The 23602-nt window shown below is 31.7% G+C and overlaps 1 protein-coding gene across 1 annotated transcript; it reads left to right on the top strand.

The window, feature by feature from the left end:
• The first annotated feature begins 15079 nt into the window (after window positions 1–15079).
• Window positions 15080–23289, top strand: LOC147802977 (uncharacterized). Its single transcript, XM_087153941.1, has 3 exons — window positions 15080–20318; window positions 21475–21660; window positions 22456–23289. The coding sequence occupies exons 1-3, from the start codon at window positions 20178–20180 to the stop codon at window positions 22648–22650; spliced, it is 522 nt and encodes a 173-aa protein (XP_087010067.1). The 5' UTR covers window positions 15080–20177; the 3' UTR covers window positions 22651–23289.
• Window positions 23290–23602: the final 313 nt, after the last annotated feature.

The following is a 23602-nucleotide window of genomic DNA, read 5'->3' as shown; positions in this document are numbered from 1 at the left end:
AGTGGAGGACTATGGACCGCTTCTTCAAATCACATTTGGCATTTTCATACCAAACTTTCGAGATGTAACCAAACTCATGGAACGCGGGAGTGGGATACCGCTGGAGTCATACTTCTCAAAAACATCTGCATGGCGAAGAAGGATTTCATCACAGCCGAGCTCGACAGCTCGCAAGCACCCATGGGGGGTGTAAGAAAAGGATGTGGACAAAACAGGATATTTAGAAATTAGGCTGTGACTTAACCCGGGAGAACACGCAACCGTTTTCCAACGCGAGAACTCGCGCTGGGTATCTCATACCCTAGTTCATTTCTGCTACCTAAATATGAAATAATACTGTTTATAAGCAAGCCTTACATAATTAAACATTACAAAATAATACATTAAAGAATTTTATTGAGTTTAAAAATACATACTCACATGTTTAAAGACAGTTTTGACAAATTACATACTGATGTTCAACACACAGACTTTTTTCACATTTTTGGCATATAAATCTTGATTTTCTGTCCTTATTACATGGACAAAATGCACATCGTTTATAAGTTTCTTTGATTTTTTTACACTGTTAGTGATTTCCAGTTCCTCAGTGCTTGGTTTAGTTGTTTTTCGTAGAGGCTTACGTTTTCTGTGTTGTTCTGAAAGAACGAGTCCCAGTGTTTTCAAAAAGAAACGCCTGTTTCTGATCTGCGTGGGAGGATTTTTTGTCGACATCAACAGCACTCTGGCATTAATAGCAGCCACATTTAACATAGAAAATAAAATAACCATTGGCCAACGATTTGATATCCTTGCTGTAGTGTATGCTGCTGCCATTTCGTCGACAACGTCCACGGCTCCTTTCGTGAGATTATAAAACGTGATGATATCTGGTTTTTTCAATTCCATCGTGGTTTCGTCTATTTTATCATCTGTATGCATTGTGGACAACATAACTACATTTTTATTCTTTTTCGCAGAATACGAAACCATAGTTGTTTCTTTTTGGAATCCAAAGATTGAAGAGTACAATTCCTTTTTCACCAAAAACTGGGGCGGTATTTCTCTTTTATTTTGTCTAAGTGTCCCAACAATTGTAATTTTTTTTTTCAAAAGTTCTTGTGCTAGCTCATATCCCGTATACCAGTTGTCAGTTGTCAAGTTGCGTCCAGAATTGAAAAGCGGTGTCATCAATCGCATCACAATGGATTTCGAACTACAGTCTATTTTGAATGGCCCATCGGGTTGCTGACCAGCATAGATCTCCATATTCCAGGTATAAAATACTCTAGAATCAACTAGTGCAAATATCTTGATGCCATACTTAGCAGGCTTTTTTGGCATATACTGCCTGAATCCGCATCTTCCTCGAAAAGGTTCCAGTTTTTCATCAATCGTGACGAATTCTCCAAGAATATATGCATTTTTACAATTTGTGACAAATGTTTCGAAAAAGTCTCTGATGGGAGCTAATTTATCTATTTCTCGTCTGCTTTGGCGATCATTGATATTGTCAAAACGTAGACATCTCATTAGAAAAAGGAATCGAGTGCGACTCATGGTTTTTGGAAATATGTCAATCCCGGTTCCATCCGTGGCATACAAATCCTTCAAATTAGTGTGTGATGATTTATGAGTTCCACATAAATATAAAAGTCCAATAAATGCTTTTATTTCGGTTTCATCTGTCTTCCTTGCATCTCGCTCTCGAGTAAAACGTTCTTGAATTGATTCGATATAAATATTTGTGTTCTCCACCATCATATTTAGCATTTTGCTATCGAATAAAACATTCCATGCATCTACGGGAGAAGCAACATGTTTTGAATAAGCTGTATTACCAGGAAGCTTACTAATTATATTCCTTGCAGGCTTCCTAACACTTTGACTGTATTTTTTTTTCAGCCATTTTGTAACTTTATCTTTACCAATATAAAAATCGGTTGCTGACAGTGAACTTTCATCTTCTGTTTCTGTCTCAATTTCACTAGAAGAATCGTGATTGCTACAGTATTCATCATCCTCAGAGGCAACACTTTCGTCAGATATAGCTTCATCATCACTAGAAACAGTCTCTATAAGGTGTCGAAAATATTCATTTTCTTCGTCGTAATTCATGTAGCGCGTCATAATTCACTAAACTGAGAGAAAAAGAAGGAATGATCCGACTGACGCCAGGACTAGCACGGGTATGACATACCCCCGACACCTGTTCCTGAAAATCTATTTATAGAACAAAACCAGCTTTTCCCCTAGTGAAAGAATGTGACCTTGAATACAGCTACACGAAATCCTGGCTCTGTTCCAATAGAAGAAAGTAAGAAAAACGTTGAATGAAAATGGATCGGGCATGTTATACCCGGTGCGAGTTCTCGCGGGTTAATGTCACAACACTTGACATTTTTTTTCAGCTTACGGCTCACATATCTAGCAATATGTGATGTAACATCGCATCTCATTTAAATGAACATCAGTTTCTTCCTCTATTTCAAAATTTTTCTCATCGTTAATGTGTTTATTGTCGATATTCACAGCAGATGAGACATTTAAAATGGAACTGCTGTCTAAAAACATACTCTGTGCCACTTCTTACGATCTCTGGGTGACATAATAGTCTTCAAGGTGTCTACACACCGAACGCAACAGCGATGCGAAACACGATTTTTTTCTTCCGTTGCAGTGAATATGTTGCACGTGATTTCAAGTACCTTCACACCACATGATACAACAAACTCGTTTCCATGTTCGCACTTGAGCAAAAGCAGACATTTAACAGCGAGAGCTCTTTTTTGTGACGCCACATAATTATACACATTTGTAACAATTTGTCAACATCACTGTCAGCGATTGTAAAAGAAATGTGTGGTTGGTTATAATTGGTATTGAATTGTAAATAATTACATACATATTTTTCATCGCAGTCTTTATTTGCATTTCTCCAATTCTTCTCTTAAAACAGATAAAAGTTTTAAGTGTATATCCAACTTCTTGTCTGTAGGCACATCTTTTAAATAAAATGTAATTAACTGTGCAAAATGCTCATCCTCATTGTCTTAGACACATTGTTTTTTTAGCAAATTATCAGTCTGCTCCAAACTGTTGAGAGTCACCTCAGCTTTTCTTATTCTAACAGTTCTCTTCGTAAGTTGACCTGAAGTAGAAGGTACACCTAAATTATGAATATAAAAAATTATAATATGTCAAGGAAATACATCAATTATATTACAGAAATTAGAAAAATATTATGCTTTAATTAGAAAGTAAAAAGTTGTAAAATCTCTGATAAGACTAAGATTTAAATTTTTAAATGAAAGCAAGATTGATTGAATAAAAAAGTAAATTCTGTATTAGTGTCTAAAAATTCTGTTCACAATGTTCTGAATTTTTTATAGATGCTAATTTATATTTGGGATTCAGATGAAGAGTTAATAATAAACAATAATCAGAGGTTCGGAAAAATAGGTCTTTTTGTGTTATTCACAACAAATGTGATTCGTGTTTGCAATGTGCGAGTAAAAATATTATGATACCCAAACTCCAGACTTGTTTACTCGAACTTAACATAAAAATAGTTCTAATAATTTATTGTTATTTTTTTATTAAACAGAGATGAAAGTTTTATAATTGAAAATTAGCTCATTCTTAAAGATTATACTATAAACTTCTACTCAATCTTAAAGATTCTCTTTAACTCTTAAGATCTAAATCTATGGATCTCTCTCAATCTAAAGATTCTCTTAAAAACAAGTGCCAAAAGATTCACAGCATGTTTCACAATACAGTTCCAGCTTCGAAGAATATCCAAAAGTGTCAATAATTTTGACATTTAAAGACTTTTTAACACATTCACACAACAGATTTTGTAGCAATCACCACTCATAATAACATAAGTTTTATTACTATTATTGTCAGTGTTCATTGTTGTCAGATCTGAATGGTTTGTTGTCATTACTAACACTTTTGTTATTAATATCATTGTCAGTATTTATATTATTGATATTATCAACAATATCCACAGTTATTTTATCAGTTTTCACATTGTTTGCAGACAAAAGGCGTGCTGCAAGTATAGCTTTGCTGTGTTTAGTTTGCCGTGCTTTCGGCTTCCTCCACCGGGAACTAATGGCATGCATTATTAAAAATATATAAATTAAATATTCTAAAAACTAATAAATAATAGAAAACAGAATAATAACAACTAATATGGTTTGATAAGTTCTAAAAGGAACTTTTTTTTATGACAAAAGTCGAAATATAAGGAGCAGATAAAAATTGAGCTACAAATTGTAAACAAACTATCAAAGTTGTAGTTGAAGTAAAATAAATATGAGTTGCCAGATTTTGTTACTAAAAATATTAATTAAAAATAAATTAATTATGAAACAAAGATCTTTTTATACTTGAGCAAAAAACATAGTTCCCTGTCAAAGGCGTTAGTTCCGGTTTCTCCAATCATATGACCGTTTTGTTTACTTAATGAAATCCGTATAACTCGATAACGCACCCTTAAATAAATAATTTTACAGTGAGCACACACTATTTAAACAAATTAAAAAACCCAAGAAACCGGTCTTGCGACTGCTATCAAGAATCGGTGGCCCATTTGCAGCAGTTCTCAGCTCTTCAATATACATTTCTGATTCCTCCATGAAGGCAGAGAATTCTTTTTTGTTTTTAAGAGTCAAAGGACTTTTAAAGCCTTTACTCGTTAATTTGTGATAATTTAACAAATCAAAGAGATTGTTAAAAAGCCTCGCAAATTGTATTGTAGCCTCGCATCCTGAAAAGTCAGGATGTTTTAGGTCCTTTTCAAGGTAATCCTGAGCAGCAAGACGTACCTTCATTTTTTCACGGTACTATTCAATGTGCGCTTATTTTAAAACTTTTTTAAATTTGAATAAATTTTCAGGAAATGAAACCATCCCTGGGATAAAAAATAGATTCTTTTGAAGTTTAAGTATATCGAATCAATTTCAGCATGTGGCTAGGTTCCAATAAAACAAATATATATTCACCTGAAATAGGATGCGGAAAAAACGGTTTGAGAAGTCAAAATCGGCATCAAGTTTCTTGGCTGTTGCCAAATCGACACTAGACTCATCAAATGTCAAGCTGGCAATTTCATTTTCTACATCTGAAATAAATTCAATGCCCTTTTTAATGAGGTTTGCTCTTGATCCGTCAATAAAAAAAATACCCAATCGGTACCTTCCAATTTCCATTAAGGCAGTTAAGCATGAAAACTAAAGCCTCTTTAGCATCTGCGAGCTGATCTTCGTTATCGATATTAGTCCCAAAATCTACATAACCACTTAATTGTTTGCCATCCCATTGAACATGACGCCTTTTAGCCATCTCATCAGTGATCAAGCCACAGATTACTGGTTTCTTTTCAGCTTTTGCTACTTTCATTTTTAAGGCATTTAAAACTGTCATAGAAAATCTTGGCTAGCCATCAATGGCCTTTTACCATTTTTTTGAATGGTAGAGGGGTAGGGGTGTGGCAAACATGTATTAAAGACATTTCTAACATATTTGTAAGCCTTTGCCGTATAAAAATGGAGGGTCAAGGCAAAATTTCTTAACTCAGGGCTATACTTGTGAGTCGCAATTTGCTGCTTCTGAACCCGCCTCAACAATATAGTTGCATGTACTGGCAACGACAGCTACAAAAAATAATAATAATAATGATATTTATCTACAGAAGTAATTTTGCCTATCAATCGAAAATGCCTATTAGTTATAATAATAAAATAATAGTTTGAATAAAACCATTTCTTCTCTTCCTTTTCTCAAACAAAAACTTAAATTTAGTTTTTGTATTAAGATTTAAGAATGTAAAGAAATAAAAGTTATTCAATTATCAATAATTTTCAAACAAAAGTTTAAATGTTTTTGAATTATTTTTAAAGCCAAAATCACCACCAAGTATTTTGGATGTTGCCAAATTAGCACAAATACCATCAACTGTCAAACTTGCAACTTATTGCCAATCATATTAGACGCAATTATTAACTAAATTGAATAGATAGTTTAATGGTACAAAAGTAAGTATAATTTATGTGTAATGTTGTTTTTAACTCAAAGCAAAAAAAAAAATTCATCTTTAAGTTGACAGAAATAGAACTATGGTGGAAATGAAAATATAAAGGTAGGAAAATAGAGATGCAAATGAATAAAATAGAAGTGTTTTCTTTTAGTTGTTTCCACAGTTAAATGCAGGGTTAGAAAAAAAAATGTTTTTTTTTTGTAACCAAATTTTTCAAATAAACTAGATTTTTTGTTTTTTAAAAACAAAGTGTTAAATAATAATTTATCCATTAAAATAAAAGTAATTAAACTATATAGACTAACCAGGGAACTGTAAAGTTTTATCAGTAAAACTTTTAAACAATCAATATAATTAAATCGTCAATTAAAGTATATCCACTTTCTTTTCAAAAACAGGCTTGCATGACAAAAATGTCTTTTAATATCGCTCATGGGCTGCAATACTGGCACAATTCAAAAACACGCGTTTTGAACTAAGTACAGGTGTAAATATGAAGATACACATTCTTTCAGCAGCAATACTAGCTGTGGTGTGGCTAAATCAAAAAGGGGGGTGACTAACATTAAGTCAAATTAAGATTGAATGCAATTTAGAAAGTAATTATGTAAAGGCCGAAAAGGTGATAGTGGCGAACATTGGAAGTGGGTGCAAAATTTCAGGTAAGTGCGCCAATGGAAAAATGCTGAAAAAAAAAGGAAGAGAAAACAACTTATACTGTAAATTTACTCACCAGACTCATACTTAAGGATGCAAAAAAGGAACATATTTATTGATTATTTAACATCGAAAACAAACAAGAATGCTTGGCAAACATGCCAAGACAGAAAAAATCCGTCCTAAGCCAAAAAAAAACAAAACGAACACAATTGAGAGAAAAACAACTGCTACTGACTATTTCTTCGTTATGAAGCTAGGGGAGAAAAGTCTCGCCAAAAAAATTAAACTTTTACGAATATCGCCTTGGTTGGATGGAGAAGGATCAGAGGGGCAAATCACAGAGCTGCAAATATTGGCCAACTGGCGAAATTAATTCTTAAGCTCCATGCCAAACATGAAGCAGGGTTGTCTAAAGTGGTGACACACCTGGTAAAGAATTTTGTGGAATGTTCTAGAACATTCTTGGCGCCATCATAAGATCAAAAGGGACGCTTTGCATTTGATGCAAGCCGAAACGTGGGAAAGCGGACTTGGTGTCACTCCTTCTCGATCCAACAAAGGGGTTTGCTGACTGGACATACATCTTGCTGTCAGCGGATTAACAAAAGGAGGAATCTTCTTTCAAAGGAAGAACATAAATGCAGAGAAAGATTACTTTCCCAAGGTTACAAAATAAATTGAGGCTTAAAACTTAAATATTACATGAAAAATATTGCAAAGAATTATTGAATACTGATAAATAAATAACATTAATTACAAGTGTAAAAAAAAGAAATTAAAAAACATACAATTAAAAGTTTATCACAAATTTAACAGTTACAATTATTTAAGCTGTTTAATACATTATTAAGGCGGCACGGTACTAAAAAATAAATAACTGTTATTTTAAATTAAAAAGTTTAAAATACAATAGATAATGAAAGAAATAACATGAAATAAAACTTTTTGAGGAGAAATTCTTTTTAAAAATCAGTAGTTTGTTCAATATTTCAAAAAAATTGAATTTTTTTAAACTTTTTAAAAACCCTAAGGCTTTTTTAAAAATAGACTTATTTAAAAAATTTTTTTTTGAAAATGTTAATTAAACATTTTAACATAAAAATTTGCATGGAATAGTAAATATATGTGATAGTTATTTAATTAGAATTTTTTTTTCAATTTAGTTCCAAAAAAACGCCAAAAAGTAACATTTTTTGACTTTAAGAATCATTTAAGAAAATTCTTTTAATCACAAAGCTTATTCCATGCAAATTTTTAAACAACATATATCTCAAAACACTCACAAAAAATTTTAGAGCTCTGAGTCGCTTTTTAAAAAAGCCTTAGCATTTTGAATGCATTGAAATACCCCAAAATAGAAAGCTGAGAAAAAGTCATTTAAAGTTCTGAAACTAGAAAAAAATTTATTTAGAGAAATCACATGCACAACTTGTATGCAAATAATTATTTACCATATATTTATGAGTACCAAAAACAAATTTGAAAGCTTAGAGTCTATTTATAATAAAGTTTTAGTAGTTTTTGCATACAATATAGTACCATAAAATTAAGAGTCGAAAAAATGATATTACTTCATTACAAACACGAAAACTATTTAACATATTTTTTCTCAAATTTTTATAGATTATACTTGATATCAGTTGTGAGCAAAAATTCAATGTTTTAAATCAAATATAATAAAACTAAAAATTTTAATTTTTAAATAAGTTTAATGTGTCTGAAAAATAATACTAAAATAAAATCAGATATTCACACAATTCACATAAATATCTATGTTGCTTTATCCAGAAAAAAATATGAACTAGCAATGAAAATTTTATATAATCTAATTATTAAAAAATATTTTTAGATTTGTCAACAATTAAAGTATGTTATTATTTTTAATTCCATTCATAAAAATGAATAAATAAAACACAAATTGGTGAATAGATCCCGACAGTTTTTCTAAAAAAAAAAAAAGTTAACAAAATTATTTTCAGCATTATATATTACAAATAATCTTTTTTTTTAATAAATTGTTCAGAATTGGCCCGCTTTGTAAGAAACTCCTTCTGTTTTCCTTATGGTCTTTTCTCTTTGAATGCGGGCACTTTTTATTTTTTGTTGCGCCATCACATATGCTGCACTTCTTTTCTTTTTTCGGAAATAAGACCGTCTATAGTCTTTAAAATTTGCCAAAGATATGGCAGACTTATTCATTGGTACATTGTTGACATTAGATAACTCTTTGTAAGTGTTTAAAGTCCCAACATTAAATTCGCAAATCGCTTCACACACTGCTATTCTTACACGTTCAAGGGAGGCTGAATAGTCCTTTGAACATTTCTTCCATATCATGCTATGGAAAGTTTCATTTTGATTTTGCGTAGAGCATCTAATGCATCTTTTTAAGAGTTCATCAGATGCCAAGCGCTGATATATTGGCACTATTTTCTCCAAATGTATCGGGCTGATAGGTGTTTTTATGTATTGTGCATGAGATCCTGGCGTTTTACCTTTAGCAAGTGCTGCCTGGTAAAAACACCAAGAATTTTCTCCTTTTGGACATTTTTGATGTTGTGGCTTATTGTCTGTTGATGAGTTATGAAAAAGAGTAGCATATATTGCTGTTTTCATCTCGGGCAAATTTCCCTTATTGCTTCGAATGGCATTACTATAATAGCGAGTAAGTTTTTTAATAGTTTCCTCCTTCAAGCTTCCGTATTTCTTCCCTCCTAAGGTCACTCCTTTTGCCCGCCATTCCTTATCTGCATTTCTCAAAGCTGTGTCAAGTCTTTTGCTTACGTGATTAATGCATTCTTCTTTAATTATTGGAATGCTATCACCATATATATTGTTGCTACACAGCTCCTTGTATGCTTTTGAATCACCATCGGATAAGACTGTCGTATACCGGAAACCTCTCTCCTCAGAACGCTGCCATATTTTTAAAGCTGCTGCTACCTCCATCGAGCCAGATGATCCACGGTGATTAATGCTACAAGTGGCTTTGTGCCCAATGTACCACATGTGGAATTCTGCAGAATTCTCTCCCAAAGTTGTCTTTGAATGTTCACACTGATAACATTTTTTGGACATGACTTCAAAGTCTATAACATATCCTGTAAGAAGGTCTATCACACATCCAACTCCAATTTGAGATGAGTGACCTCTGGTCAACCAACTTCCATCATATGAGACAGCGATATCCACAATATCATCAGTATTTTCACATCCATACTCATTTCGTACATCAATGTGTATATTTTTCAACAAACTATTTGTAAAATTACAAATAGTATTACCCAGTTGTGTTTTAATTACACAAAATGTTCTGCTAGACATTATATTCATATTCATATGCATGCAAAGAGTTTCTAGAGCAGAAAATCCAAGTCCAAGGCTCAAAATTCCTTGCACAATTCTAATATTGATATCATAGGAATTGGCTGAGTTTTTGGCAACTTGTTTGATGTGAGTGTTCTCACAGACTTTTTTAGAGCTGTTGATTCTGTTTACATTATTGCAAGCTTCACAAACTACTCTCAGTTCATGTGAAAATCCACTTTGTTTACCCAAAACAAGCTTCAAAGAGGATTTGTGGCACATATCACACAAAAGGGTATCAAATAATCCACTAACTTGATTTATGTCAACAAGTATATAATGAGGAGAATTAGGAATATTCTCATCATAATTTGCAGAACGTACCACACTATCTGCATTTGAAACTCTCAGGGAAGTGTTTTTTTCAGCATTTACAGCAGCAGAATTTAACAAATCATCGCTTTGCCCTTTGCTCCAACGTTTCAGAGCACTCTGTTGATGTGCAGTGCATGCTCGCTTTCTGCGTGGCATTTTAAAAATATATATAACAAAAAGCAACAAATAAAAATATAACTAACTATTCAACAAAAAAAATAACGAAACGATAACAAAAAAGTATTTAAATATGGCCTTGAAAAAGACCGTTGTTGTAAAAAAACGTTGATAACCAGCTAGAAGCACTCTAAAAAACAAAATAATCAATTAGATGTGACACAGCATATGAAAAATATCACTTGGTAACTTGCTTTAGCTTACAGCTTTTATCTACTAAAATAAAAATTGATTCATGGCATATTTTTGTTGCTAAAAACGCACGCATTGAATGTTTGTTTACATTGAGCCACGCCCCCTTTGACAGCTGATTAGTGACAATAACAATTAAAAAATGTCATAACTTCTTTTAAAATCAAAGTATCGCTCTGAAATTTTGTACACATACTTAAAAATGTTCAATCTTTCAAAATATGCAATAAAAAAAATATCGAAATTTTGGTCGAAAATTAAGTACTGTGCCGCCTTAACAATTAACAAATGATTATTAAATTAGATGAATGATGATGATTAAATAAATTAGATGATTGGATAATGAAATTAGAATTAGCAAATGATTTTAATTAATATGTAGTATACCATACTACATATATTCCCCCCAGATACAGAAAAAAAGGTGAAGCCTTTTTGTACAAAAACTAAATTCAGGACAGCAGAATCAGAAAATAAACAAATGCCAAAGCAATTAATACATCCAATGCAATAATGGGAAGACAAAAATCACAAGGTGGGAAAGAGGTAAAAAAATTTGCATCCAACAAAAAAAAAAAAAAAAACTTGAATAAATACTTAATTGACAACACACAAATACACTACACTGAAAAAAAAACAAACTTGGTGAGATGTTAAGTTATTTTCAAAGAATAACGGCAACACAAAGTCTAAAAAAAATTATATACACAAAAAAGGAAAAAGGTTTACAAAATTCATCTGTAAAGCAAAAGTATTAGTGCTTAAGAATGAAATTCGTGAAAAGTCACAATTCGGGAGGGAGTCCATGTCAAGAAGAACCAATCAAGTAAGACAGATAAAAATATGTACTGCTCTTGTAGCTGTGCACCTTGATCTCAAGCAACACATCCAACCATTTAGCTGCCATTAATTTGACGAAATATCACAGTTCAGTGAATCCAGAAGGCAACAATATATGATGCACGGTGAACTATGAATCACCGACATTGAGTTGCCACTAATTTGACGAAACCACACAGTTCAATGAAACCAGTAGGAGCAATATATGAAGCACAGTGAACGAAGAAACACTATCATTAAATAAGAGGCCAAGTTTACCTCAGTATAAGACGGCAGGATCACGCCTCAGGAGCCGATAGTAGACAATACACACATCAGAAATATCCAGATGAGGGATATAGACATCAGGGATGAAGACAGTTCGAGGTAGCAGATACACTGACCACTTTCAGATAAAGTCTGGCAAAGACAACCATGAAATGAATTTTGGGTTAAATTATGAACACTTGGATGCATCAATAAATCATTATGATTTATAAGGGGAGTAAATAAAATGTCATTATTTAAAAATTTGTCATTATCAGTAGAGACATTGATGAAAACACTTTCATTAGGATCAATAACAACCTTATTAGTTAAATGAACATGTGATATTATATTTTGAACATTTTTCTGTTCAGACAAAGGTAATTTAAAAGAGTCAAAAATCAATTAATTATTCTTAGAATCTATAATTATGTTATATTTGGATATTATATCATATCCAATGATACCTTGAAAATGAGAAGTATTAAATTTAGATACAAAAAAATGATGCTTAAACTGACTGTTACTGATTTTAAAGGAAATTTGAGCTCATGATAAAAAATTAAGTTCAGAGTTTAACGTAGAAATTTTTACATTTCTAGATAAATATTTAAATTTAGTTACTAATTTAATTTGGTCAAAAATATCTTTAGGCATTAATGAAATAGAAGCACCAGAATCAATTAAAAAGGTGAACTTTTTATCACCAAACATTAAATCAATAAGTGGTAAATTACATTTGTTTTCACTAAATAAATTAAACAAGGTTGTCTCATTAGACTTTGGATTTAAGAATTCAGATATTTTTGTCTTACCATCACCCATAGTGTGATTTAAATACTCAGAAGGTTGATCAGAAACAGGGGTTCGTTTAGTTTGAAAAGGGACCACAGTTTGCCTACAATGTGGTCCCGACACTAGTTTAAATTGGGACGACCTTGATTTTGTGGTCTTCGGTTATTACTTGAACCAGTATTTCTATTAGGATTTTGCCTAGAACCCTGCAAGTTCAAATATTGGTAACATCGAGCCATAATATGACCATTTTTCCCACAAAAATGACATACAATTTTTTGTCTTGGATTGTTATTTTGGGTTCTCACATTAGATGTTGTGAATTGAGGACAATTTTTAAGACAATGGTCAGGAGATTTACATAAAGGACATAAATTGACTGCCTCTTGAACAATAGTAGTCAATTGTTTAATTTGATCCTTGAGCATTTCGATTTCTGAGCATTGGTCCATATTTTGGGTTTTATTTACAAAATTAACTGCAGCATTTGTATGTGGTGCAGAGCAGGAAGATATTATTTCTGCCTTGTTCACAATTGCCATGAAATCTGAAGGATCCTCAAAGGATAGTTGAGTCTTTATGCTAGGAGATAAAGCATTTAAGAATTGAATTGACTTAATTTTATTTAATGCAGCTGCATCATTAATAAAAGCATATGCCTGATGGGCTGCTGACTCAAGTCTATGGGCAAAATTTCTTATCGTTTCATTATGAAACATGTTTAGATCATTAAATTCAGCAATAGCTGAGGCCTCATTTTTTGTTGCACAAAAGAAATTTTGAAGGATTTTTACTGCTTCCTCAAAAGAATTGAGGCTTAGGCAACTAGGAGAAGTTGCAAAAAAGGTAAGTGCAGAACCCTTTAACTTGGACTTAAGGAAAATAAGGGCTGCCTGATTATTCCATTTGTTAAGTTCCCTTACTTGGGACAAAAACCAGTTTAAAGTACTGGGATCCCCATAAAATGGGTCAATATTAAAGTGATATTCTCTTGAAGTTGGAATATCCTCACTCGGAGGGTCTGCTTGCCTAGCCCTTGGCATAATTAAAATATTCAAATACCAATAATTAAAAAAAATGCTTAGATAAAAAAATTTTAACTATCTACCCCTAAATAAATTTATGAAATAAAAAATAAAAAACACCTTCATAAAAGTGCACACTTAAAACATACATGTTAGAGACATGTTTAAGACGACGAAGTCTTGAACCCATCCTTTTCATGACATGGCCGATGCATTCTATCTTTGTTACAGGGTATTCATCCCCATACACATTTTTATTTCGTATAGACTCAAAGGCATTTGAATCTCCATCGCCTAAATATGTTGCGTAGCGCAAGTTGTTCAAAGACATTGAACGTTGAAAAATTCTTGAAGCATCTTCCGTTTCCATAAGTCCACTCGAACCACTGAAGTTTTGTTTGCATTTATCATCATGCGCTTTTTTATTATTGCATCTGCAATGCTTTGTTAGAACCTCAACGTCCAACACCTTGCCAGTGTCAACACTCGTCACCGTGACGACACCATATAACGAACTGAAACCTCGCTTCTGCCAGGTTCCATCGACAGCAACAGCAATGTTTTCTGTACCGTCGTTTCTAATTTACTTTCTACCTCAGCTTCTTTCGTAGAAATACTAGCTATTTTCCTAGCCGCTGACAAGAGTCTATTGTTATATCCCGCAAATCTTGTAGGAGGTTGGAGAAGATTCATTACTCCGCAAAACATTCTGCCAGCTACAACACCTTTACCGATAGAGCGCATAGCATAAACATATCTAGTGTTTACAGTAGCAATTCGGCTTCATGGTATCCAGATGAGCTGAAAAGATGTTCACATTGGCAATTAGAGCAAGTCAAGCGAAACGATACAGCCAGACCAGCATTGGGCTCTAAAACATGCAAATTCAGACCAGAATCACAGGACTTGCATCTAACAGCAGTCTTAAAGACGTTAGGGAACAAGTTAAAGTCCATAATCACATTGAAGAATCCACTGTTTTCTTTAGCTGATACATTTTCACTACTACCTGCATTATCAGAAACAGTCTTTCTTTCATAGTAAACGTGTTTGCGTTTCTTACAGGCTTTTGCAGATCTAGGCATTCTAATCCAAAACAAATAACGAAACTTTAATTTTTCACCTCAACAAAAAAGTCCTGAATTAACTCCAAGAGCAAAATAAATCTAACAAATAACTAATATATAATATAACAAAAAACAAAACTTATTTAACAAATAATAAAATAAATCTAATTGAAACTATGTAATTGCTTTTAAGATTCGGTAAAAATTCGCACGTGATGTGCAGTTGAAAATCAAATGAAATATGAAAATAATTCTTGAGTAACACCCATATTATTTGTTAAAAACAATTGTATTAATATTTAGCTTGTAGCTTTTATATTGAAAATAAGAATTTTGACTTTTAGCTTGCTTATATTATAAAATAATAAAAAAAAATCTTGTAAACGTCAGAGCTTTGACACTTGTGTTTATGTTTTCAACTGTCAAATGTGGGCGTGGCGCAGCGAGAGGAGCGTTTGTTTACATTTTGAAATTAAAATTTAACAGCTTTAAATTTGAGTAAATACATAAATGAACATAAAATTGAGTAAATACATCTTTGGAAAGCTCTTGATTAGGAGATTTCAAAAATGTAAAAATCTCAAAATCGATTTTTTGAAGGCTGGGTGGGTACTGACTCCCCTTAAGCATTGCTTATGCATTTTGCTTAGCAATGAGAACTTTAAACCTGATTTTTCTGATGTTTTATCTCAAAACTTGATTTTTTAAGTGTTGCCGCTATTGCAGCCCATGAGCGATATGTTTACACATTACCTTAACCACAAACTGAAGGTGTCCATGTAGACAATAGAAAAATAAGTTTAAAATAAATGTTTTTTGAGAACTCTGGTTACATGTATTCTGTAATTAAGGTATCCAACAACCTTAAAAACAAGTATTTCGACAAAATATCGCATTTTTGATTAAGTATCTAATAATAATGTCCAATTTTTCTTGTTTTCAAAACTGTTTTTGAACCCGCGTTAAGTAGAACTTTAGTTATAGCAATTTTAGTAATAGACGATAGCTGTCAAACTTACTCTCATTATAAATTATAATTACATTTTTCTCAAAATAAAAATTTTACGAATTTTTTGTCTACGAAATGTTGTTGCAATAATGTTTAGGAAAATATTGATTTTTCAAACATTTTGTTTTGAAGGTAGACAGATAGATACCTTAAGGGAACATCACTTTTGGGTTGTTATAAAAACAAAACATGAATCAATTGGAAATAAATCAAGGTGAATCAGCAAATGAAATATGTCTTAAAACTAATTATGTCATTATTTCTGGTGATTCACATAATTTTTCAACAATGGCTAAGGACCAATATGATCAACTTATATTAACATTTAATAAGACAAATATGAATTAAAAATAACTCCACATCAAACTTTTACCTTATAGTTAATCTAATATAAGTAGTTAGCATGTTAATTTTAACAGATAAACAATATTAAATTGATAAATTAATACCTCTAAAATATCACAAGCTGATTGTGAAATCAAAGCCTTTTTCTTCACATCTGTCAATATTTCTTGAAGAAAAGCAACTTTTTTCTTCAATCTCTTGGATTTCTCTGTAATGGACATAAATTTTTTCCGATGGATTTCAGACTGATTTTTAGCCATTTGAAACTTGGAGAAGTCATATCTTTATCATTAAAATCTCCACTGTAATGTTTACGCTTCTTACCTAGAAAAGAAAGTTAAGATAAAGCAACTATCAAATTAAGCCTTACCGAAAAATTTTATTCAGACATTTTTGTTTAATATTTTTCTGAAACCTTATTTTACTGCATGTAACAATTTTAGTAACATTTAATTTTAATTAAATTTAACAAGAAAAATACTAAAAAAGATCAGAATAATTAGATATTTCAATAACTCACTTCAATTACGAAATTAATTTTTAAATAATATTCATGTATATAAAGCGTGAACTTACTTGATTCAGGATTTGATAAAACAATATCAGCAGATCTTTTAGCTGCAGTTTTCCTGTTTGATTTTAGTTGCAAGTGGCTTGGAAAATCAAATATACTTGGTACTGCACTTTTTTTTAGCCATGTGCCACCAAATCTCTTTTTATCAAAGCAGTCTGGTGTAAAATGCTTAGAGCATATTTTCGTGCTTTCCGATACTTTGAAATTCTCTCATGTTAGTTTGGAAGACCATAGTTGTCTTCTAATCTCATCTTTAGGAAAGCTAAATAAGAAGATAATATTTTTCAATACTTTTAATTTATTGTGATAAGATTTACGGTAAGCATTTTTTCAGTATCAGCGTGTGGAAACTGACGGTGACATATTCTCCAGAAACATTTTCTATCCTCAGTGCAATAATTGTCAACAAAGTAATTTACAAATATAGGTGTCTTTTCAATACATTTTCTTTTAAAATTGCAATCAAACATGAGTATCAGAGCTTTTGACACAAAAGAAATTAATTTTCTATTCTAAGTCCTGTGGGTGGGCTACTTTCATAAAAGATATTTTACCTTATCTCTAAAAACTGTTTGAAATGTGGGGCCAGTAGTTTTGTCATCATCAGTCATAATCTTTACTTGTAGTTCCTAGATTTTGTCTTTAATGTTTAGCAGATCAAATAGTCATCCTGTATTTATCTATTTTGCTTAAAATTAAATAATCAACTGTATATCCACACCCATATTCATCCTGCACTAATAAATTGGGAAATTAAACTCTCGCTCGTTAGTTTAAAGTATAGAATCAATACATAAAATTTTACCACCACATGCTATTATCGTCTCCTTTAATTGAGTCGTCTGTATGTATACCCACGATAAATGAAACCTCTGGTACAAAACATTTCTGGTAAAAAACTAAGATTTATACAGTAGTACAAAATTATACTTCCACTAAACCATATAATTTACCAAATAGTGAACAGCAACTGCATCCTCTGTATGTAACTGTGAAGATTTGACAGTGCCATAATAATACTTTAAATTGTTTGTTACGAGAGGCTGTTTAATAACATCTTCACCTCTAAAATTCTATATAATTAGCTAAGCTAAAACTACTCATAACTTAATCAGTAATCTCTTGACATCTTTGGACCTTAAACACACTTGTAAATCTTCAATTCATCAAGCCCGGAAAAACTATTGAAATACACAAACTAACAATAAATTACATGGAATTTATCCTAATCTTGATAATTGTAAGGCATTAACTGTTGATCGCAAAACATTAGACTTAGATTAATAGAATACGAATTGGTCATACTAGTTTTACCCATGTGCTGAAAGCCGAACCTACACCCAGCTGTATTCAATGTCAAGTCGACATTTCCATTAAACACAAACCTTTGATATGAGCCTGAGGCATAAAAATTGAGGGCTGTAATAACCCCAAAAAAATTTTTTTTGAGTTAATACAGTACTCTCTTCTTTATAAGTACTTTTCAAATAAATTTATTGACGAAATAAAAGAAGAGTAATATTACAAAAAACATACCATATTAATATACAACATATACTTAAACTCTACCTAAAATTATGCTTAGGTATGCAATGACTTGCCTGAATAAGAATGAAGATAAATTAATCATTAAAATAAGTATACTATAATGGAATATGAATACGAATACTATAATTTAAGTTAGGCATTTGCGTATCTACATTGTGTCAGCTTTTTGCTAAGAAGCCAAACTATTCCTTCCTTCAAAGATATCTCTCGGGTAGGTAAAAAATACATTTGTAAATGATCATTTCTGATTTTCTGATTTTTATTTTCAATATTGAAAGTAGACAAAATTTGGAATTATTTTCTGTATATAACAATATAGAAATCTTTCCTATTACTGGTATAAACAAGAACTTTACCCAGTGTTGAAACACGAAAGTAGTAGACTTTGCATGGCAAATATTTTTTGTTCTCAGCCATTCACACAACAATGTATTAAGGGATAATTTCATTATAAATATACTGAAGTTCGGAATGTAGTCAAGTTAAGAGATGGGGTTGGAGTTAACACTTTGCAAAATCTCTGATAAGTGTCATTACTGTCTTTCACTCATGTTGGTATCTTAGTATCACTTCGTCCAATGTATATGAACAAAGTTACCTTCCTTTGGGTGGTAAAATAAAGAGAGAAATATTTTTAAATATAAAAAATTAATGAAAAATAAATAAATGCAACAACGAAGAAGGAAATTTTTCCAAGTTTGAGAATGTAATTGATAACACAATCAACAAAATAATACTGAAATGTGTAATAAATTTTAATAGCAAACTTTAGTGTTATCTACATTTTCAATCTCTTCAGATATTTTAGAATAGTATTGAATGAAGTCTTATAAGAAGCTATGCAGTTCCAATCAAAAACCAGTCATAAATAAATAATATACTTGGTATTTTTCTCACTTGAAGAAAATTTGTAAGCAGCTAATTTTACCAGTAAGTAAATTTATATCGGTTCATCATTCATTGATTTAAGTTATTTTTGATAAGAAAAATATATACAATATATGAATTATTTTTAGGTTGTTGAAACATTGTAAATTTAATAATAAATTAATAAGATAAAAAACTAAGATACTCAAGGCAGAAAATAATGCAAATAGCACACTAACTTTACTTACAATTAAAATATCATAATAAAAATCAGCTTTAGATCATCAAGAAAAAAAAAATCATAGCATTAGATCATTAATAAATATTACAAAATCTATTTTTAATTCTTACCTTCGTTTCAACAGAAAAAGCATTTCCTCGGCAACTTCGTGGGGCTAACATAGGTTGTAATTTCTCGCAGAGTTCTATAAATATATGTTTATTTATTCGATACAATGAGATGAATCTTTTTTCACTCATATTAAGAGCTGGAAACCTCACGGGTCTTATTTCTCGCTTTGAAATGCGATTTATTTGTTCTAGAACACGAGCAATCAGATTGTTCAGCGCCATGTTTAAAACTGTAAACAAATCCCTTGATTCCCTCTTGGAATGACGATTCTGGGTACTGGAGACTGGCTGGAATGAAATCGATTCCTATTCTTGCCAAGAAACTGGTTCCAAGGTGTTCGTGGTGGGGGGAAATAATTCCCGTTCAAACGTGACGTCATTCCCATCTGGAATTTCATTCCATGGAGCTCATGATCCAGAATTGCACATCAGAACCCCTACCATGAACTACTGGGAATGGAACGAAGATTCCCGCCTGGAACGAGAAGCCAGGGAAAGTTTGATTCCATGTCATCCCTAAATCGTACCACGAACACTCACCGGGAATCAGACATTCCACGATTCTGGTTCTAAGGGCGTGGCTTGAATTTAACCAATCGTTGAATTTATGCAATATTTATTTCCGCAATATGGCAACGTTGTTTTATCAACCGTGTGTTTTCTTAAAATACTAATTCCGTGCACTGTGTATTTTCTTTGCGTGCACTGTGTATCTTCAAATCTTTATTATGGGTAAAAAAATTACTCCAACTCAGAGAAATTGGTCTCCTTTATGGAGAAAAATCCACAACTATACAAAGGAGAGTTGACTCCGAGTTTCACAAATAAAGACAGAGAGCGAATGTGGCTGGCCTTGCAGCTGGAGTTGCATGCGATAGGAAGCTGCCATAAAACTGTTGAGAAATGGAGAGAAGTAAGTATTTTGTGTAGTATAAATTTATTTTCATGGGTATCGTTGGTGGTATTAGTCCCCTTTCAATGTTTCTAACTTAGGAAGAAAATTTTCGCAGAATAACACAGATTTCTCTAAGTTATAAACAAACAATAAATGAGCTTAAAAATTTTGCAGACCTTTGATTAAATTATGATTTTTTTTTCTATTGTAACTTTATTCTTTTTGTTTTCTTAACAGTTGTTAGTTGACTCCCTGCGATGCCCATTAGTGTGTATAACATGTATCCACATTTTTCAAAATTTTTGGTTAAAAAATAGGTTTTGAAAATTTTTGTGATGTGCTTTATGAAAAAATAAAACCTATCTATTTACAAAATAAATTTAAATTTTTATAACTTTAGTGAAAGAGGTAAACTATGTTTCAACATATTTTGTCCTTAGTGTGAAGAATAGTGTAGTTTGTCATCACATAGCAATTTCATATTAGGAGGTGATGATGTTAATTTTATTCTCAAATTTGTTTCGACACCAAATCTTTTCAGACACTTATATTTTTAGTACGTAAAGGCTGAGAAAGCAGCTTCACTCATATAAGGCAATAAATATTATATCAATAAGAATTATATCAATGTCTATTTTTCACAGGAAGTAGTGTCTGAATATTTTGAAGAAATAATTACGAATGCTCCTTTACAAAATATTAGAAAAATTCTTATTGATATTACTTTTTCAAAAAGAAGTAATTTATTTTTTGTTACTTAAAATTCTTAGTTGAGAAAATAGTCGTTCTTCTGGGAAATATACCCTTCTACGATTATGGCAGTTCTATGATTTTGTTTTTAGTTATCTTGGCTCACTGTCAAAAATCGCTAGGACTTTGTGATTATTTTGTCACTCACCGTTGCCAAAAAATATGAGCCATAAGAGTTGAAACTAGTTTTTAAGAGTTAATTAATATTACAATATTTAAGACTTAATTAAGATTGTTGCTAAGAGGTTTTGTATATAGAGATTTTGAGTTCACAAAATTTTTTTAGTTATATCTGAATCTGGCAAACTACTTAAAAAAATTTCATTTGCTTGGAAATATATATAGTGTCTCAACTGAGAATTATGCATCCTCATTATTAGATATAATTAAATTTTTGTGTCTAATATAAAGTTTTTTTATGTAGTGTTGGACTCAGCTGAAAACCGACACAAAGAGAAGGTTTCAGCGATACAAAACCTATGCCAATGGAACTGGGGGAGGACCAGCTCCAAAGCCCCTCAGTGCCCTGGATGAGAGGGTCCTTGCCCTAATCGGGCCAGATGCTTTGAATGGGCTTCAAAATGTGTTTGAGAGTCAAGTCTTTCCTGAGGTAATTATCCTTAGTTTCATGCACTATTAACTGTTGATATCAATAATTTTTTATTGCAGTTGGGAATTATTTTATACTTTTGTCTTTTTTTCTCGACATTACTTTGTGTTTATAATAAGATATGAAGCCTATTTAAATTTTTATATTTAATCAGTATTGCAAGCATAAATCTGCTCTTTCAAATAGTATATAACCTTTAGTGGTATTTCAAGAAACTATTGGCTGTGCATTCTTATATGGTTTGCTTCGCAAGCCAAGCTCGCTTCGTTAACTACTAACTTAGGTACATTGCAAATGCACATAATTCTAAGAATTCAAAACAATCGTTCAAATCCATATAACAACTTTTCTTTTAAGAAAAATTACATCTTTTTAGTAAATACTAAGTCATTAAAATAAATTTGAATCCAAATATATACATGTATATATACATGTAATTCGTTAAACCTATTAGAAACGTGCTATAGTATAAAATCTTAAGATAAAATTTCTAACACTGATATCTCCTTAAAAAGGTTAAAACTTTGGCTGTAATTATTAAAAATTGTACGTAAATTTATTAATAAGTAAATTTAATTTTAGAAATTTATTTTTCTTAAATTTTTTCTCTCAGTTTTCTATTTTTTTTTAACAGTGGAAATAAAATCTTTTAGTATAATTTGCCTCTTAAAAGTAGTCAAAAGTCACTACATTTTGTAAATAAATTGTAACTTCTACATTAAAAAAATAGTTTACCAAAAATCGTAAAAGGGTAGTTTAATTGTGTTGAATAAAAATTTTTTCATTTTCTTTCAGTTCGGACCACTTGCTTCAGCGGACCACTTGCCATCAACATCTGCTTCCCCTCCAAAAACAATCTCGCCATTTGAATTTATCATTCCAAATACGCCTCAATTTTCAGAAGGGGAGGCAGATGTATCTTTTACAAACTCTCAGGTCTTCTGTGATGTTGCTACATCACACGTGCGTTGTTTTTCTACTCCTCAATAGTTTTTTCTGTTTTCGTTCTTTTAACCGCAATAGCCTTTTACTTCATTTAACTTGTTTGACTCTTTTTTTTCGTATCGATTAACCCTACCCTAACTTTAACCGTATATCGTTTTTATCGCTTTTCCGCGTGCCTTCTTGGCGGCAGTCGAGGAAGCCACCGTGAGAGAGAAGCATCGCTCTCATTTTTATGATAGCTTCAAGGCTCTTGCCTTTCTGCTCAACATTTGTCCCTTTTTACAAGAAATAACTATGGAGATTCATTAAGTCAAAAATTTAACAAAAATAACTTCAAGACACTATCACGTTCCATTAAGATAAAACAATGAAGTTTGACACGTGTTCCTGATGTTCTACTGTCCAAGTGTGCATGCGGCACGACTCAGATAATTTGTTGATGAACTGGAATCCATCTTCATTCAAAATGAAAATTATCCTTTTTGTCTAAGATGTGAGTTTTTCCCCACGAGATCCCGTATGTGTTAACACCACCTGTCCGGAGCCACCAGCATCTAAGAATCAGTCATGAGAAGAAGAAATAAAGTTCCTTAAAATTTCCTAAAAGAACTCTTAAATGTTTCAAATCCAAGTAGCACCATTAGACCACACGATCCTGGAGATCCTTCTGGAACGAAGGATCAGGTAATTGATTTGAACAACATTTCACTATTACGATCACTCTTTTATGTTTTTATTTATTTCATTCAATATATATATTTAAAATCATAACGATATAACATATTAATGGTGCCGTATGGTGCTGATTTTTTTTTATGAAATGGAAATGCATTGTTTATATTTTATTTAATTGATGATCATGTTATAATGTTTTATGATTGAAATTGCAAATATTATTACACGAGCCAAAAAAATTACGAAATGGCTGAAAAGATCAATATTTCGATTCAAAATTACAATGGAGACGAGTCTCCGGAGTGGTTTTTGGAACAGCTCT

The sequence above is a fragment of the Parasteatoda tepidariorum genome, chromosome 10 (assembly GCF_982258835.1).
Source record: "Parasteatoda tepidariorum strain Cologne lab strain chromosome 10, Ptep-v5.0, whole genome shotgun sequence".
NCBI lineage: Eukaryota > Metazoa > Arthropoda > Arachnida > Araneae > Theridiidae > Parasteatoda > Parasteatoda tepidariorum.
Note: the sequence above shows the minus strand (reverse complement) of the source record. Positions and strands in the feature narration are given on the sequence as shown.